The 20523-nt window shown below is 44.3% G+C and overlaps 1 protein-coding gene across 9 annotated transcripts in view; it reads right to left on the bottom strand.

The window, feature by feature from the left end:
• Positions 1-20523, bottom strand: part of SIPA1L2 (signal induced proliferation associated 1 like 2) — a 234655-nt gene that overhangs the window by 75197 nt on the left and 138935 nt on the right. For all 9 annotated transcript variants that reach the window (XM_061161477.1, XM_061161484.1, XM_061161485.1 and 6 more), the window contains 4 exons: positions 18870-19003; positions 16945-17133; positions 9756-9930; positions 4782-4885 (listed from right to left, as the gene is read on the bottom strand). In XM_061161477.1, the coding sequence (XP_061017460.1) occupies positions 4782-4885; positions 9756-9930; positions 16945-17133; positions 18870-19003 (602 nt within the window). The remainder of the gene's footprint in view (positions 1-4781; positions 4886-9755; positions 9931-16944; positions 17134-18869; positions 19004-20523) is intronic.

Genomic DNA, 20523 nt, shown 5'->3' with positions numbered 1-20523 from the left:
AATTAACCACTCTGATCTCAGATCAGCAAGAAGATACCAAATTTAATCGCCATTTCAAAGATGCATTTGCTGATTCACCATATAATGAATGTAAAAATATTATATACAATATTTTACCAACAATGAGAATAAATGTACAAACCAGTGAAGCATTTCCATTTTGGAAATGGAGAAACAAACCATGAAAGTGGATTTTTAATGATTCAATAACAAAGTGAAGATAAGAAACGATTATGAAGATACAAGTATTTCTCTTCTGAAAATGAGTAGTGTCAGCCCCTTTTCAAAGCACTAATTCTTACTGTATAAGTATATATCCCTTTTTCTGGCCTGGGAATAATGCTAATCATGAAAAGCTGAATGAGCACCTTACGCTTCCAAAACAGTCTAGATGACTATTTATAGGTGAATGCAAGAGCAGTCAGGACCTGCTTGTACAGAACTTAATGCAGTGGAGTCCTCTAAGATCTGAATGGTTCCTCAGCTTCCCTGGTGGCTCAGACGGTAAAGACATCTGCCTGCAATGCAGGAGCCCTGGGTTTCGAAGATCCCCAGAGGAGGAAATGGCAACTCATTCTAGCATTCTTGCCTGGAGAATGCCATGGACAGAGGAGCCTGGTGGGCTGCAGACCGTGGGGTCACGAAAGAGCAGGACACGACTGAGTGACTAACACTCTCATTTCACTCCCTCAGCAGTAGCAATGAGGAACTTAGAAGTATGTACACAAACCTTTTAAGGCAGGGGCTGACCACGTGCCTGAATTATATCGTGAAGGGGTTCCAGCCTAAGAAGCTCTGTCGCTATTACTTCTGTAGATGTCAAGTCCATCCCTAGAAAAAGACCAGGATTCTTCAGATGGAATCTCAGAAACCCAGGGGTTTGGCCTTTTTCCTTAGGGTCCTCCATGGAGCTCAGATACCCCTTCCAAGCAGAGCAGTTCTAACATTACAAAGCATTAAAAAAAAAAAAAGGAGGTTTACTCTGCGCCAGGACCATGCTACCTTTATGCTTTATATACTTAGCTTGAAGAAAAAGGTGTCTCTGCCAAAGTGAAGTCTGAAGCTAACTTGTGGGGATCTTTCCACTGATAACACCCCAGGATAGCTTAACTATGGTTTGTCTATAGGACAAGTGGGAGAGGAAGAAGCCCAGGGGAGACAGCCCTGGGAAAAGCGGACTGCCTGCCAAACAGACGTGGGGGACTCCACTGAAGAGGGAAAACATTCAAGAATCGGCTTCCTCATCACTCCCAAGGTCTGGCGAGGTTTTCTTTGTAAGAGTCAGACATTCCAAAGATTAAACTCTTCTGCAATTGTGGTGAACTCTCTAAATACTTTTTACTACATCTTGGAATAAGCTTTCAGCTTGATTTATTATAAGAACAAACACAAGAAATTCTATGTGATGTGGACACGTCTGGACCAGTTAAATAGTCACAGATATCATGGTGTTAATGAGGCCGACGTCAGAGGCACAATTCACGTCCAGACAGTAAACTGTGCTAAGCTGTGGCCTCAAAGAGCATTCATGAGCCCAGATGGTCATTTCAGACACTTATGCCCTTGGTATTAACACAATCCGTGAGCACGGGTTGGGTGGGTGAGAGATACGGCAAAGCAGCACAACCCACAAGAAATCTGAAAAGTCCATGTTCCAAGACTGCACAGAGCCATCACTGATCTATGACCAGAATATTCTGATGACAACTCACAATTAGCAAAATATTAAGTATCAAAGTTAAAAGAGTTTTCTGAAATTGTTGATAAATTAGTCCCTTGTTTTCTTAGCTATTCAGGCCTTAGCTCTTCATAATAAATCTTTAGGACTGGAACAGGAAGATGAAATGCAAATTAAGTCATCTAAAATACTTGTCCTCTATATCTCATAAGTTATAAATTGTAATAACCCCCAAAATTTATTGAGCACACTGTGTGCCAGGCACTATTTTAAGTGCTTTATACATATTAACTCCTCTGATTCTATCAACTAGGAAACGTTCATTAATTCATCCCACAAATGGTAACTGACGGCTCTCTGCATTCTGGGCATGCCCCTGTACGCATACAATACTCAGGAAAGAGAAGAAGTAAAAGTCTCTGTCTTCAGCAATAAAAGAAAATAAAGCATAGAAAATTTTGCCAAGGTCACAAAGATAGTAGCTAGGAAATGTGGTTCTAGAATTCCTGCTCTTAAGAACTATATTTTTCTGCTGAAGCTTTTTTCCAACCTAGAAGGAGGAAGCCTCACAGAAAGCCGTAGAATCACAGAATTCTAACACCAAGAGGAAGATGTTATGTATCATTTTGCCCAGATATACTCATGTGTGTCAAATCTCCTCATGTCCAAACCTTTGGAAGGCAGCACAAAAATACAGCATCCTTTCTGTTTGAGCCTGGGTATGGACTCCTTCCTCCTCAGCATAAGGTTCCAAGCACCCACGACTGGCCACCTAGACCACATCCTCATTATACGCTGCTGCTGCTGCTAAGTCACTTCAGTCGTGTCCGACTCTGTGCCACCCCACGGACAGTAGCCCACCAGGCTCCTCCGTCCACAGGATTCTCCAGGCAAGAACACTGGAGTGGGCTGCCATTTCCTTCTCCATCCTCATTATATAATTATCACATTTCTTGAGTGACTAAGGATCTTCGTCAAGGCCACAAGACAAGTGACTGGCCACGGTTAAGTTCAGAATGCAAGTCCAGTGATTTTTATCCCACACCCTACATCCTCATCCTTTTTACATGATTACCTATGTTGAGTATGTAAATTTCCCAATGAACCACATATAAGATCATACATATTCCATATATATAAGAGCAACTGAAAAAAGCAAAACATTTTTTTTTAACAATTCTCTAACTCTAATCTATCAGCATACCTTATTCAATGCCATGGATTCTCACTCAAGTTAAAAAAGAAAATGAAAATGGAACCAAGTAAGTCTTTAGGCTATAGAGTGTGTGATGTACTGTCTCAATGCAAAGGATTTTTTTTTTTTTAATCTCCCATTTGGGAAGCTGAAAGCACTCATGTATCCCACTCCCCATCCCCTGTGCTTCCATTCACATTTTTGTGTGTAGGACTTTTCAGGGATAGTTTCAGTGAAAGAAAGTCAGGTATAAAGAACTCATAAAACCACCATTTTAATTACAGTTCAATAAAAAGGGGGGAGAAGAATCTAGTATTGAGTTCTGATAAGAGCAAAGTGAAATGAGCTTTGAAATTCCAGAGGTTGCCATCTGAGAAACAATGGGGTGGATTCAGTTTGGAGTCCACCAGGGAATCCCTGGTGGTCCCGTGGTTAATGCAGAGAAGTGGGTTGGATCCTTGATCGGGGAACTAAGGTCCCACATGCAATGGGGCAATTAAGCCCACAGGCCATAACTACTGAGCCTGCATGCCACAACTAGAGATCCAGCGCGCCGCAGCAAAAGGTCAAGAGTACTGTAAGTAGGACACAGCCAAGTCAATAAATAATTTTTTTTTTAAAGTGACTCAGGTAATAAGGGAGCTGGCAGGACCTTAGGATTCAAATGCTCCATAAGGCACTCGTTCTATTTCTACTAATGTGCTGACAGGTTCTCTGGGTCTGAGTTAAGCCCTATGACATTTCTGAGCAGCAACTCGCCCCAAATTTAATTACTGGATGATTCGTAAGTATCTGCAGGACAACTACATGGTCTAAATTGAGCTTCTTAATATCTAGTGAGTCCACATGGCATTATTCCAAATAAATGTTTTAAGAGCTGGACATCCCTTAGTTTACAATATATGTATATAAATTCATACATGTGATCTAGGGATTGTAACTCCATCTCATAAAAAACATAGACATGTGATCAAAAGATAGATCCTCTGAAGGTAGTGGGCAGAGCTCGGATTACTAGAAAACCCTGTAGAATATACAAGATGGACAAGGGGCTGAGGTCAAGTGTTAGGAAGAAAAAACCCATCTAGCAGTTACTGCAAGATGATGAATAAACAGAGGAACTGCAGCCCTGAACAGGACAAATGAGTCTGGGGCCCCGGGACCTCCTTCTCTTCCTGGCTGTGGGATCTAAGGTGGCTCTTGCCACTTGGGGACAGGACAAGTAGCCTCTTCGGAAAGAAGCATCCTTTGACTCCCTTCATGGAATTTCATGAGCACCCAGCAAACATGTGAAAAAGAAAGGCAAGTTCTCTGCAACAATTGTTTCATTCATTTGACAAACACTCACTGAACAAGTACTATGTAGTCTTTGGTGCTTTAATTTAGAGCAAAGGAGTGTGGTTAAGTAACATCAGGAAAAGGAAGTTTTCTTAAACATGAAAACAAACTTTGCTTTAACTCTGGGTTTGCCCCCCAAAATAATCAAACTCCTAAAATTAAAGAATGCCACAAGTGAGTTATAACATACTTTCTTACAATAACTTATCTACCCACATGCAGAAACCAAAGTTCAGGTTACATCTGTCGCCTTTTCTGTCGACCTTTTTGTGATTTGTAATTAATACAGCTGACACTGGTTCTCATTAAGGTTTTGCTTGGGAAGCAATTCAGGTGAGTGTGGGAGAGCATTTAAATTTTGTCAGAAAAAAGTGCAATGAAACTTGTGCAGTAATAATCACTTTAAAGCCCAAATGTTTCCCAATGATAAGAGTCAAAGATTATTAATGCCATTTAAGGAAAAAAAAAGAAAAAAACCCTAGCAATTCTTTGCAAACTGAATACACTAATACCATCAAAGAGCTGGCCCTGGAGCTGGCACGTGCGGTGGAAGCAGCGGGGAGGCCGTACCTGCTGCCGGTTGTTCGGCGTGTGGGGGAGCATGGTGCACACGTGGAACATGAGCTCGTAGTCCTTGTATGTCGTGTACAGCGAGTGCGTTCCCGTAGAATCCGCTGAAAACAAAGATTAATTACAAGAACAAGTCAGGCCACTGCAGATTAGCAATTCAACACTTAGAAGGTCATTATCACAAAAGGCCATCCAACTGAAAAGAACAGACGGCCCAACTACAAAGGAGCAGTGTCTCGGTGGCGGCCCTGCTGCCCTCACGCCAGGCAGTTTCTCCCACTTTCCAGCCCATGGCCGCTGCCTGGGTTTTCTTCATTTGCTCTCACACGTGCTTTCGACTGAACACATGGTTTCCCCTCTCGTATCTTCTGCATTCTTGCCTTCCCAGGGCTGATGACCCAGATGGGAGAGATGCTTCTGCCACGAGCGGTACAGGTGACGAGAAGAGGAGGAGGTATGGTCTGGTGCAGGTCTGGGTGCAATTATTAGATGGGGCTGAGCTAGCCAGAAGTTGTCCATAGAGTGTGTGTGTGTGTGTGTGTGTGTGTGTGTTTACAGTCAATTCTTAGTTATTCCTGGGCACTTGACCCTCCACAACTCAGAGAAATGAAACAGGATTGACTTCGTATGGAAATGAGGACAAAAGATATTAAGGACTTCTCTACCGAATGATGGAACTAATTTTCTTTTCTTCTCAACAGGCAATGCGACGATGCAGTCACATGATTAAGACCAAGGAGAATGAATGAGATCTCTCGCTGTATATTATGCACTGACACATGTTAAAAAACTATGACATCTGAATCCCTGTTAATCATACAGCTATTCATCTTTTCAAAAGCAGAATGATTCTTTGCAAATTCAAGACCCATCTGTATCATCAACAGATTACCTCACTGAGAATTTCAGACACCAAGCCAACACGGAGACTATAACACATTTAAGTAATGATTTTAGGGTGGGGTTTTGAACCACCTTGCATCTGGATAAAGATAAAAAGATAAACAGAAATTAAGAGGTAAGCAATTCTGTCTTTCTGAATCCTTGACCTATATCTATTTTTCCACCTTTTAAAGAACAAGGAACAATACCATTCAATATTATTTAAAATGAAGTTTATTCCACTGGGCTTATTAGGAAAACTCTAAATAGTTACCTAGGGCTAACTTTTAAAATCTGAAATTAAAATTTTTTTACTTTAAAAACATTAAAACAGTCTTCATGAGCATTTATTATTTTCTTTCTAAATCCTGTAATTTTTTTTTATTTCCAGCATTTATATCCAATTCAGAAATAGTCTTGAAAATCCTCTAGAAAAAAAATATACAGTCTTGCACCGAAAAAGTAGTCATAGAAGGCAATTTCATGAGTAAGAGGAGTATGTAGAATCTATCTATGGATATTGGCAGATCAACTTGCAGACGGTCAGAGTATATTCATCTATTAAGCTGTATACTATCTAGGCACCAAATAAAGACATTTTCTCTTTTAACTATTCATTAGATGCATATTTGTTATTTTTTCATAGGACTTTTTAGGGAGTAATCCTTCATTTCAACTGTCTTATCTCAGGATCTTGACCGTGAAAGTGGCTTTGGAAGTGGGCAGCCTAGTCATGAAAGAACGATGTCTGTTCTTTCCACGAAGAAATAATAGTGAAGGTCAGAGGATGAACTAACCCTGCAGGTTCAAGGACTCCCATTACAACACTTACTCCGATGTTTAAAATTCAGTGAGAGAAATGCTGACAGATGCTTAAGAGTCTGGTCAGTGGGCTTCAGATGCAGGAAATTGCAACGAAAAAAGAAAAGTGCAATTCTGAGGGGGGAGGGGGAGAAACACTTTCAGAAATGTGGTCGTAGCTTGTCTATCCCAAGCCTATACTAAAGGATGAATTTCAGAAATTAAGCATTTTTAAACTTTTCATCTCAACTATCAGTATGGCAATGGAAAAGGTAAACTCACAAGCTTGGTGGGATTTGCTGCAAATATTTCTACTAAAAAAGAGATACGGGGCCATCTATGGCAGTCTTTGGTTTTATCATTCTCTGCACCTAACCAAAGAAAGAGGCCACAGCCTGGGGTCTGTACTCTACAGGTCAGCAAAGCAACTTAGCAGCTCATGGCCCTTCTGTGTCTACCCCACGTCATTCTGTACTCAAGAGAGAAATGGCTCATTTTAAAGCTGGAAGGGACATCTCAACTACTCTAGCCCCAACACTCTGAATTTTCTTTGTGAAGAAAATAAGGCCCAGATTTCACCAAGGTCCTGCAGCAGGCAAAATTAAAACTGAAACAGTGGGGGACTTCCCTGGTGGTCCAGTGGTTAGGTCCACCTTCCAATGCAGGGGACACCGGTTCAATCCCTGGTTGGAGCACTAAGATTCCACATGCCTCTGGGCAGCTAAGGCCACTGGCGACAACGGCAGGTGCCCACATTCCAACCACACACGCGACAACGAAGACCCAACGCAGACAAAAATAAACAAACAAACATTAAAAAGTTAAACACAATTCTCCTGAACTTAAGATTTTCTTGCCCACTGTGTAAAAGGCATAACTTTCATCTGACCATTCTATGAAACACAATTCTTAGAAAGTTCCTCTAAACTGAAGATGTGCCATGATTTCTTTGTCTCTCACAGAATGCCTTGGTCATAAAAATATGAATCAACATGTCAAAATCAACATGTTATTCCCTTGAGCTAACATGATTAGCATGACATCTATAATGCATTAAATAAAAACTCAAAGCTGATGTCAATTCTGTACATAGAAAAAAAATATCTGCACTATCTACATTGTAGCATTATAGAACGTATACATCAGGGGCTTTTAAAATGTCCCCTCATCCCTCCCACAGCAGAAGGACAGCAGACATGCAGGGCAGCAATGAGCCCATGTTGGTGCTCACTCTTCAGGAAGGCATCCCTAAGGGCAGCATGCTGGCACTGCCAACGGTTGTATGGTAGTCTGTAGGTAAGGGGAGTTTGGCAGAGAAAAAAGAAAGAAAATTCAGAAAAGGCCTCAATGATCTTTCTCAAAACAAGTGGACACTCACAACAGGTATCACGTATTATTTTCTAACCTTTACATTTCTGAGGCATGAGCAATGCACATTCAACTTAATAGTCAAGCTCCAACCTTGACCAAATCTGTGGAAGACACAGGGCCTGGACGTGAGCCAACTTTTCTCCAGATCTTGTGATCTATCCTCTAAGTGTCACTTTCAAAAACGGAAAAGCAAATATTGCATGTTAACACGTATATATGGAATCTAGAAAAACAGTACTGATGAATCTATTTGCAGGGAAGGAACGGCGACACAGATGTAGAGAATGGACTTGTTGACACAGTTGAGAGGAGAGGGGAGGAGCAATCGGTAAAGTAGCATTGTCACATACATACAGTGACGTGTGGTAAAGAATCTGCCTGCCAAGCAGGAAACTCAGGTGCAATCCCTGGGTCGGGAAGATCACCTGGAGGAGGAAGTGGCAACCCACTCCAGTATTCTTGCCTGGAGAATCCCATGGGCAGAGGAGCCTGGCGGGCTACAGTCCATGGACTCAAAAGCGAGTCAGAAACAACTGAGGCAGCAGAGCACATGTGTAAAACAGATAGCTAGAGGGAAGTTGTTTACAGCACAGGAAGCTCAACCTGTACTCTGTGATGACCTAGAAAGGAGGGACGGGAGGGGGGCTCAAGAGGCAGGGCGGCTCAACATACGTATACTTACGGCTGATCACACTGTTGTATGGCAGAAACCAACACGACACTGTAAAGCAGTTATCTGCCAGGAAAACTGTTTTTTTTTTTTTTTTAATTAAAAAAAAAAAAAGAAAAGATTGAAACCCCAGAACTGATGATAAGCTAGACATGGGAAGAGCAGCACCCCTCTGTTGTAGGTAAGTATCACTGACGGTCGCAAGGTGAGAAGACCTGGGGCCACAGGGCCTTGGTTTCAAGCCTGGCTGATGCTGCCCTGGGACAGGTTCCCACTGACCCCTCCTAGAGGAATGGATGCCCTTGCAGATCCATCTTTTACTCACTCTTCAGTAAAAGGGCAAGCAAATCATTGCTTGACAATAAGTAGAATTTTCCCAAATACACAAAATTACCCTACCTGCTATTTTCAGGTGTGTTGAGAGCAACTAAGTAACAACACAGATACAAAGGTTGAATATTTAGAATTTATGAGGACCATAAGAATAGGATTACCGAAATGAAGGGACAAGACAAATTCACACATAGGAGGGAATGCACAGGTGCCCCACTTGAGAGAACCTCACTAAGGTCTTTGGAAAACAGGATGTGTTAGCTTTTTAATCAGAGCTTCAGCTCCCCAGGTAATACCATGAAAAAGGCTATAAACAAGATAAGGCTGCAAGCATGGATGTGGAAATATTCAGAGTACTCAGAAATGAATGCAAGGTTTGGTCAAGCTGCAGTGGGACAGAGTGGAACAGAGAGGTGAGGTGAAAAGAAAAAAGAACATACTAAAAGATTCTTCACAGAATCCTGGGGGATCTCTGCTCTTGTTACAAAGGAAGAAGAACTGACCTTTTGAGATTATGTGGGACACAATGCCCTTGAGAAGTGTGCTTTTGTTGCTCATCTGAGTGCATGGGTGTGCTCAGTCGTTCAGTCGTGTCTGACTCTTTGCAACCCCATGGACTGTCGCCCACCCTGCTCCTCTGTCCATGGAACTCTCCAGGCAAGAACACTGGAGTGGGTAGCCATTCCCTTCTCCAAGGGATCTTCCCAACCCAGGGATCGAACCAGGGTATCCTGCATTGCAGGCGGATTCTTTACCACCTGAGCCACCAAGGAAGCCCTCTGCTCATCTGAGGAACTCGCAACTCCATCCCCAGTGAGCTGGCTCAGCCGCTGCTGGGGTCAGGACCACTCAGATATCTGCGGTGTGCCTGCCCTTGGGGAATTAGATCTGTGCAGACGCCCAAGTCTGAAGCTTACTTTTGTTGTCCAGCTGGGCTCGGTATTTACTAAACCCTTTCAGCCGCACTCTCTGGCCCAGCAGATCCAGGAACTCTTCAAAAGCTGGCCCTGCCGTCTCGTTGTTGTACATCTCCTCTTCGGTGCTCTGGCCAGCCTTGCAGTACAGGATCCCGATCTTGTGCTGAAAGCTCAGCTGAAATGGGGGAGAAAGGAAAATCACTGGGCAGAAAGCATCAGATGAGCACACACGAAACTAACACAGTATTGTAAATCAACTATGTTGTCAGTCGCTCTGTCACGTCCAACTCTTTGTGACTCCGTGAACTGCAGCCCACCAGGCTCCTCCGTCCATGGGACTTTTCAGGCAAGAATACTGGAGTGGGTACCATTCCCTTCTCCAGGGGATCGTCCCAACCCACGGAATGAACCCGGGTCTCCCGCATTGCGGGCAGATTCTTTACCATCTGAGCCACCGGGGAAGCCCATGCTCCGATATAAAACACAAAACAAATTTAAAAAATTAAAAAGCATCACACAAGCTAACTTCCAGTAAAATTAAAATTATAGGAGCCGAGAATTCTGTTCATAGGAAAGCATGCCAGGACAATTTCCAGAAGCTAAAAAAAGTAATCAACTATCATTCTGCAAAACCCTACAAAAATCATAACAAACCCAGAGACCTGAAAATAACAGCTGGAGAAATGTCAGACAACCTAAGAAATACAGTGAATGGCCTTGCCTACATGGGAGTTTGCAGGTTTCCAAAACAGACAGCTAGGTTCAAACATTTATTTAAAAATAGAGCTGTGGAAATATCTTATACCCTCTATATAGTAAATAGCATTATCTTCTAAGTTAGAACGGAAAAAAGCTGTATATTTTCAGACGTTTTCCCTGTCTGGTTCTTAATGCTTTTTTGTTGTCGTTATTTGAACATTCATGGAAATATGAAAGACTGTAATGAAAAAAACAAATCAAATTAAGGTCTGGGGAGGAAAGACTCCCACTGAAAATTGTGATCCATGTATATTGATAGAATAATGTCTTATTTCCATAAAAGTGACTCTGGCTGAGCCATTACAGTCATTTCTATATTTTTGACTATCTTGAAAACATTTGCTAAATATACAATAGACCATAAAGAGCTTTAATAGCAACTGAAGGGTTCCTGCTATAATTCTGTCTCTCTGTCCATCCATGCCATGATGGAAGGTTACCACACTACTTCCTCCTAAGGCAGGGGAGACCTTTACAGCTTTACGGCTTTTTTATTTTCCCTAAAGAGGAACTACCCGTCAATCACAAAAGCAGGGCACTTCATCCTACTAGCAGCAATCTGAGCCTCGAAGGCTGAAGGATTATCAACCCTGCCCAATTCCCTAAAGGCATCCGTCCATAACATTGTTCACTTTTATTACCAAACTGTAAAACAGAGCCTTTAATCAAAACTCAGAGCTGACTGTATCAGTGAAATAAGGCAAAATGGTATTAATTTCTCTTGAGTAGCAAAGTGATGACAGCAGTCTCATCCAAGTGACCTATGACACTTACAATCCAAGAAAGGGAGGGATCCGCCTGTCATGCATCTCACTGGAGATGCTGGGGAAGCTCAGAGCTGAGCAGGCAGAAGCACCAGTACTCACGCTGTACCCTGACTAAGAGCTACGGGGAGGGGGGGTGGGGAGGAGCCAAAGAGACATCGATTCCCTGCTCACCATCTGCAGGCAAGGCTCCTGGGGCTCGGGGGGAGGGACGGGGAGACAGCACACAGGCCTGATGTTCCCGTCTGAGCCCAAATCACCCAAATCACACTGTGAGATGCTGGGTTTAAGCTATTTGTATTATGAATCGTGCTGATTCCATGGTGGCTCAGACAGTGAAGAATCTGCCTGTATTGCAGGAGATGTGGGTTCAATCCCTGGGTCGGGGAGATCCCCTGGAGAGGGAATGGCTCCCCACTCCAGTATTCTTGCCTGGAGAATCCCATGGACAGAGGAGCCTGGCAGAGAGTCAGACATGACTGAGCGACTAACATTTACTTACTAGGTCTTTAGTAACATCAAGACAAAAAAAACATTTCCATGCACCCAGGGACTGAGGAATAAACCTTTCTGATCAACTCAAGTACCAAAACAAATGCTCTCCCACATCTGCAGCTTGTCCCAGGGCGCCGCACCATTCCCAGCAGCCACTCCTGGGGAGCAGGCCTGGGGCAAAGCCGTCTCTGGCCCCAGGGCTGGGGTTGGGATGGCCCCGGTGGCTGAAACAGGGCCCTCTCTGGACACACATAGTTTCTCCCCAGTCCCTACCCTTATGGACATGATGCTTTTGTGACTCAAAAACAGTGAATAGTGAAAGTTGCTGAGTTCTGTCCGACTCTTTGTGACCCCATGGACTATACAGTTCATGGAATTCTCCAGGCCAGAATACTGGAGTGGGTAGCCATTCCCTTCTTCAGGGGATCTTCCCAACCCACGGATTGAACCCACGACTCCCACATTACAGGCAGATTCTTTACCAGCTGAGCCACGAGGGAAGCCCAGGCAGTGGCCAAAATACCCAGATAACTGAAATCCCCTCGGGGCTTCTGTGCTGAGTGCAGGTCTATTTGCTCACATATCCTTTCTTGCAGCCTCCAGACAAACCAGCACATCTACATCCCAACTGGGAAGAGGACTTGCCTTTCACCCAAGAAGCCCTGGGCCCATGGATGTGGCTAGGAGAGACTTCAAAGCCCCCAGGTGTCCTTCCCGGCCCCCAGAAGTCTGCTCCAGTGGAGATGCCCTCTTACACACACACACACACACCCACTCACCACTCAGGCCTGCCCCCCTCCCCCACCAGCCTGGCCCCTGTGACCTGTGTACCAGTGGGAGAGGACATGAGATGGGACTCGGGAGACAGAACCATCTCCAGCGACTGAGAATTAACCGCTGTGGCCAGTGTAGCACCATTCCAATAAAAGAACAGAATGGCACGTTGTGTGGAGGAAGAGGCAGCTCTCGGTCTCTTAGAAGCCTCGTGAAATCAATAGCAATGCAACATACCGAGGCTGACCTCTCCCACCCACGGTTTATCAGAAAGCTGGCCTGATTCCAAGGGGAGGACAGACCCCAGATCTCCATGAACTAAAACCCCCAATTCTCTTGGAACAAGGGTCGTCTCTAAGGCCTCTCCACCTACACCTCGGTCACCTCTAACCACACCTCCACTCCCACTGACCCTGCTTAACTGCTCTGATGCGAATCGCACCAGGCTCACAGCCCTGGAGGGGAGCCTCAGGCATCACCACAGTCAAAAACTAAAAACACCCACTTGTCAAAACTCTATACTGCTTCCGTGACCAGAGCTGAACACACAGACCCTGCATAGACAGGCAGACGATCCCTAGCCTCCTGAGAATGGATCAAAACCGCACGCTCTGTACCCAAGGTCAGGAACTCCATAATTACTGACCAGAAGATTTAAATTTAAAGGAAGGTAGCAAAAGACAAAGTCTCAGAATGGCCTTGAAAGTAAATTCAAGTGTGCAGGGAAGTCCTGCCACTGCACTCTCTAAACTCAACCTCCTGTTCTAAGCGTGTAGTCTCGTGTGTTCAGACCTCTCTGACTTCCTTGCAAGGAAACCCGGTGCATGAGTGAACATGCATCTGGAGGGGCAGCTGACTTAAGAACAAACTAATCCAAAGATGCCATGATATTCTAAGTCAGTAAGCTGTCATAAACAACCTGAACTATTTTTTTTAAAAACTCAACCTAGTGGGGAGGTACAGATTAAGACTTTTGGATTAACGTAACACACGCCTATATGTGGTCCTCTCAGGAGGCACAAGTGGTAAAGAACCCACCTGCCAGCGTAGGAGACATAAGACACACGGGTTCAATCCCTGGGTCGGGAAGATCCCCTGGAGGAGGGCATGGCAACCCACTCCAGTATTCTTGCCTGGACAATCCCACGGACAGAGGGGCCTGGTGGGCTACAGTCCACAGCGTCACAAGGAGTCGGACACGACTAAAGTGACTTAGCACATACACAGTATATAAAAAAGATAAACAACAAGGACCTGCTGTATAGCCAGGGAGCTCTACTCAATAGCCCACGATAGTCTATAGTAAAAAGAATATATATATTCATATGTAACATGTATGTATAACTGAATCACTATTGTACATCTGAAACTAATCCAACATTGTAACTATACTCCAGTTTTTTTTAAAAAGTCAATCTATATAATCTTATGAACTCACTTGTTACAAAAACTAGGATAGTCTTAAAAAAATGGGCTCTTAGAAGTTGAGAGGTGAATTTATGTAGATTAATTAACAAAACTTTCAAAGTACTGCTCAGTACTACTTTCTTTATTATTCTCCATGGCATGGCGTCTTCCTGCTCAACACACCTTAGCAAATGTAAAGAAGGGAATGAATGATCTGGGACCTACTAAACCTCCCGCTATTACAGAGTCTCTTGCACACAGCAGATAAAATAAACTCAGTGTCAAACCATGAAGAGATTCCAAACTCCAAGAAAGCAGAAAACAACAATCTATCCTTTTTAAGTAATTTTTTGAGATTAAAACCCCTTAAGAATAGTAACATAAAATTGGCCAATTCCCTCTCTGAGCAGCTTTTTATTAGGAAAGTGGATAAAAACAGCACTAACCGGAAGAAACACTCCAACACCCCAACCGATGAGTAAAACTTTTAAAGACCCTTTAGAAACTAGAATATGAGATAAGACACCACTAAGATACCTTTAGGTAACATTAAAAGTTGTGCGAAGTCAAGACATCATATTGTACACTATTAATAAAGTATAGCAGAGTCAAATAAATATAATCTCAAAAGAAAAAGCACCAGAATACATATGACTGGAGCTATATGATGCACTGGTTTCCTTAAAATAAACGCTGCACTCACCTTCACCACAACCTGGCTTGACTCTGTGCAGGCAAGCGGACCCAAGTCTGGCTCAGTGACAAATGCTTCATACCAAGCCCACCTGCACCCCGAGTCCCCAGACCAGAAGGGACACCCTGCTCTGCCCCTCCACGACAACAGGATTTCCTCAGCTGCCTCACGGCCATTACATGCACTCCATACACTTTACTAGCGATAACCACGCTGAATGCTTCTGTGCAATTTTAGAAGTCAACTACTCAGGTTTAGCTGTTCGTTTGACTTTGTCAGGCCTCAATGCTGTGGAAGGCAGATCTCACGATTATCCACTCTGAATATCATGGTGTCTGCTTCCTCTGGCTGAGAACGCAGTGTTAATTTGCTAGAACAATTACAACTTTATCTCTTTTAGAATTCCAGCCATCCAAGTATCAAACACTCCACCAATACAACACAATGAATGTTACTGGATCAACCAGGAAATACCACATCTTCCCTCCAAAATGTGTCAAAGGGAACGACATCACAATTGTCTTTTTCTTTTGTTTAAAGCATATGAAAAGTGCCAGTCACTTAGTTGTGTCCAACTCTTTGCGACCCCATGAACTGTAGCCCACCAGGCACCTCAGTTCATGGGATTCTCCAGGCAAGGATACTGGAGTGGGTTGCCATGTCCTTCTCCAGGGGATCTTCCTGACCCCAGTCTCTGGCATTCCAGGCAGATTCTTAACTGTTTAAGCCATAAGGGACTTAAACACAAATCCACTCATTTAAAAGAAATTGCATACACTTGGGCACCTACCTCTCAGTTTTGCCTACAAATTATCTTGCATCTGAAGTTAAAAGACCTCTTTCCATCTTCCGGGCCACCATCTACATCCTGTCCATCATTAATTCTCTCCCGGACTCCAGGCCACCATGAAGCTCTACCTGCACCTGACTGTCCAATTCCCTTCTACCAGAATAATCTTCCTAAAACACAACTACCAGCATGTCATGTCCCACTCGAAAACCTTCAATGCCTACTACTGCCTCCATATCAAGTGCAAAAGCCTTAGCCCAGCATTCACTCTCCTATGCTTATTGTCATTGTTTTAACTCTCAGCTTCCCTGCGTGTGCCCTTTCCTTGTAAAGAAGAGAGTCATAGTTTCTAAAAGAGCTAAGTACTCATATCTCCCTGTTGGATTTCTACTCAAATCTAAAGGCCCAGTCACAACACCACCTCCTTCAGAGGTTACTTCCTCTTTTTCCAGAACACACTGCATTTCTGCCTCTTCAAACCCACCACGGCCACATTCTGCCTTGCAAGGGCCTTTGTGCTCTCTGTCACAGTGATCTCCCCAAGGGGAAGGACCAGGTCTTAGCTTCTTGATTCTCCTGATGCATGCTGTTCACTCACTGCCATCCGTAAACCTGATGCTTTGCACACAGTAAACAACAATAAATCTCAGGTCAGGGAAAGGTCCAATGTGAGCTCTTTAAACCCTGGGGACAGACTTCCCTCATGGCCCAGTGGCTAAGACTCTACGCTCTCAACACAGAGGGCCTGGGTTTGACCCCTGGTCAGGGAGCCAGATCCCACATGCCACATCACAGACCCATATTCTGCGACTAAGACCAGGCACAGCCAAGTAAACAAATGGAATAAGTAAATTTAAAAACAACAACTACAAAAACCCTGGGGAAAGACACCAGTGATCTCTAATAGTCATGATTCACATCTGCTCCTGCTGGCTGGGACATACCAGACCTTGATGAAAATAATGCAAGTCACAGACTTCCCTGGTGGTCTAGTGATTAAGAATCCACCTACCAATGCAGAGGATAGGGGTTCAGTCCCTAGTCTGGGAACTACCATTCCACATGCTGCAGAGCAACTAAGCCTTTGAGCCACAACTACTGAGCCCGCGCTCTAGAGCTTGCAAACAGCCGCCGAGCCCACAGACGGCACCTACTGAAGCCCTTGCTCCTGGAGTGAGCAGTCCTCACACCACAGCCAGAGAGTAGTCCCTGCTGGCCACAGCCAGAGAAAACCCGTGTAGCAACAGAGACCCAACACAGCCAAAAATAAATAAATAAAATCTTCAAAAAAAACAATGCCAGTCACAACTCAGCAGGAGGTGCATTTCTTAATAATAAAGGCATCTTAACTAGTAATAGAGGCACCTTTGGGAAAAACTGGAGAGAAAATGCTTTAAGGCATTAAAAATAAATAATCTTAAAAGGAAGATGGATGGGGAAATTCCGAAACATTCAGGACCATGGACACCAAGCGTCACAGGCTTCAGTCTCATACAGGATACACACCCCTTGCTCATCGAGCTTGAGCAGTTGCTCCGAGACCTTGGGTGAGCTGGAGGCTTGCCTCAGGCACTGGATGCTGAGCTCAGGAATGACGTATTCCAGAACTTCTTTGAGCGGGAGGCCGCGTGCAGTCCCATGCCTGGCGGTAGAGGGTATGGCATCTTCCAAAATTGCTCCTCTCAGTGTTGTCAGCTGTGGGGCAAAATAGCACAGTTCAGTTAACCTTGACTCTTTAAAGCATCATGTTTCAACTGCCTCAAAAAAAAGGAGGAAGAAAGAGAAGGCTCTTTTCTGAGTACAAGAGATGACATTTCTCAGTCTGAAGAAGCAGATTAAGCCTTCATCAGTCAGTCTTTACTCAGAGGTACACAGAAGTCAGGAAGGAGCTGGATGGGGCTGACATAACCAGATGTGCCCGAGGCGCCAGGAGGAGGAGGCAATGCTCCACCAGGGAGATATAAAGACACACCCGCCACAGTCAGAGCCAACAGTAACGACGGGCCAGGAGCCACAGGGCCGGGCCAGTCACGGCCACCTCCTCCATCCTCCCCTCTCCTTTCTCCCACGGTCCATCATCTTATTTTCTTCTGCTCTTCTTGTTCTGTTTGTTTTTTGTTTCTTTTTGTATTTTTCCTTTTTATTTGTTTTCTTATTTTTTTCTCTCTTCTACTCTTCATGTTCTTCTATTTAACTTCCCACTGCTGACAATTCCGGAGGCTGGGCGGGGCCACTCTGAGACCCCCAGGGGCAGGTGACTCAGGTCCAAGAAGTCCAGACCAGGTTCTTCCTCCCTATCTGCGATATGTCCTCAAACAGCTGTGACTGCATGGAGCCACTATTCGGACACAACAGATCTAAGCCCAGGTCTAATGTGCTAAGAAAGGCCTAGAGGCCTGGCTCTCATCTCGCCCCATGCCCTACCCTCCATGCCCGCTACCATGCGCCGTGGTGGGGGAGGTAACAGCAGCGTCCAGGGCACGCTGTCCAACATGACTATTTGCAGTGATGAGACTGTCCTCCCGCTGCACTGGCTGGCCTGTGTAACTGCCCTGCCCCAACTGGCTGTAGGGCAGTGACCGTGACAGGCGTGACAGTGGGACCGTGTTTCTTACTCAGCTCCCTGACATTTAAATAGCCACCTGTGGTTAGCAGCCTACTGAACTGGATGGCACAGGTCCATAACTTAAAACACGCCATCTTCAGAGAGGGCTTTTTTCTCCTACTTACGGCACAGAACCTGGGTCATGAGGATACCAACGCAGGGGCAAGTAGACACTGAGTACCAGGCTTGGGTAAAGCCTTGGAGGGGGTGTCTGAACTCAGGTCCAGGAGTCACCAAAATATATACTCAGGGCTGTGTGACCAACACATTTCCATCTAATTACAATGGTCAAGAGGATAAAAACTAAAGTGCAAATCAGATCTGGCCCTTTATGTAAATCAACATTCCCATCTACGTGCATCATCTGTGTGACAGCCGCACGTTTCACTCAAAGCAAGGCCAGTGGGGGAGTAAGCTGGCTGCTGGTGGGAGGAAGCGTGGGTCCACAGCGATGCTGGGCCCACAGACACGCTGAGCCAGCACTCACCTCATGGGTGGCTTCCTTGGTTTTCTGCATTTGATTCTAAAGTTGGTTTCAATTTTAATATGAATCATATAGTTCAGATTTGTCCTCTGCCTTACGCCCAAGAACCTTGCATTCTGATGATTTTATCCTTTCTGTCCTTTAAGATGACAGTAAAATCACTGACACTTCACATCCATCACAAGTTTTCAAATACTTCACTCGGAACCAAATAGCGTAAGCCCTTTCAGTCATCTTAACTGGTGTGATCAACACTGACAATAAAAGCAACACATTATGGGAAACAACCCAAGCAGTGACTCAGAGGCCCAGCCCAGGACAGATACCATGTGTGCCCAGTACCTCACTTGTCCTGAAGACCACCCGGTAGTTGAACTGGGACCCTTCCTTCTCCTTGGGGTCTTCCACCTTCTCCCTCCGGATGCTGACTGCCACAGGGCCGAGGTTCTCATCGATTCCAAAGTAGTTCTGATGCTCTGTGATGGAGAAAGTGGTGGCATGAGAAGAAAGGAAGCAGGTAGAGGATGGGGATTTTGCAACTTGTGTATCTAGTCCAGAAGATGCACCAGTGTCTCTGTGGCAGGATTTCCCACAAATGTGATCAATTTTTTTTTGTCTCCAACTTAGATGCACTTTTCTTTTTTATTGGAAGAGACACTTGCTTCACAATATTGTGTTGGTTTCTGCCATACATCAACACGAATCAGCCACAGGTACACACATATGTCTGCCCCCTCCTGAATCCCCCTCCCATCTCCCACCCCATCCCACCAGGCAGTGCTCTAGAATGCTACAGAGCATTGGGCTGAGTGCTCACCTGGTAGGTGACCATGAGACACCTAGCATAGTTACCTCCAAGCACATTCTTCCTAAGAGATGATCATTAGTCTCTTACTCACAGAACACATGTGTGCCAGACATGCTCTTGGCCGTGGGGTCACAACCCAGAAAAACTTCCCCATCATGAAGCAAATATTCCAGTCTGAACGCTGCCAGTGACAGCAAGCTCAGTGCTCTGGGAGGAGCCCTTCTGGATGCCTAAGTGAGCTCTGCTGAAAGAAGTATAAAGGCTTCACTCCAACCACACTTTTTAAGTGTTGTCTTCTGCAAGGACCCAGACAACGCTCAGATGTGGTCCAGCCATACAACACAGAGGGTGCAACTACCCAAATGTTTATTCATGCTGCTTCTCAATCTTAGCAAACCTTCATACCAACAATCCATGCTTAGCAAGTGTTCCATGCAAAGCCCCAGGTGTTATTCATTTATTCCTTAATGAACTTCTGCCCAGTCCATTCTCCAAGGCGCACACTTATAAAACTGGTTTTTTCACCCTGTATGCAAAATCACTTTAACAACCTCCCGCTTTTTCACTTTTACCCCTTTTCAATGTCACCTTAGTGGTTTGGGCCAATCTTTCTGATGTATAGTTTTCGGTTAAAAAGAAATATGCTCTATCACATGTTTGTAAGCTTGAAAAAAGCCATAGGTATTCCAAAGGCTTTGGGTTATGCTAACATCTTCTGCCACAGTAATTTCTGAAGGAATAAGGAATGTTATTCATAAAGTAGAAAACAGGTGAAGTTCAACAAAGAAAAACAGTACTTGTGTCACTCAAGGAAAACATTATCCAAAGCCACTAACGAACACTGGCTACATCTTCAAAGGCAGATCATTTACTTTTTACTTGCAATCAAATGAGATAAATACTGACATAATTTCCCTTTGAACCAGTCAGGACTAGAAGCAGCAGGTCCCCTATTTTAGGGACTAAAAAGGTGAATTATTGCCTCAGTCCTGGGCTTATACAATAGGAAGTGAGTCTTTGTTTTTCATGGATACCACATCCTTATAAATTATGTACTGATAGTAGTCTGGTTAACTGTTACAAACATGCACAACTCCAGTGAAATTAAAAATACATTGCAAAAAATGAATTATTTACCAACAATGAGTTATTTATCAACAGCCTGATGCATTAAGAACATATTTCAAG

The sequence above is a fragment of the Dama dama genome, chromosome 15, assembly GCF_033118175.1.
Source record: "Dama dama isolate Ldn47 chromosome 15, ASM3311817v1, whole genome shotgun sequence".
Lineage (NCBI taxonomy): Eukaryota > Metazoa > Chordata > Mammalia > Artiodactyla > Cervidae > Dama > Dama dama.
Note: the sequence above shows the minus strand (reverse complement) of the source record. Positions and strands in the feature narration are given on the sequence as shown.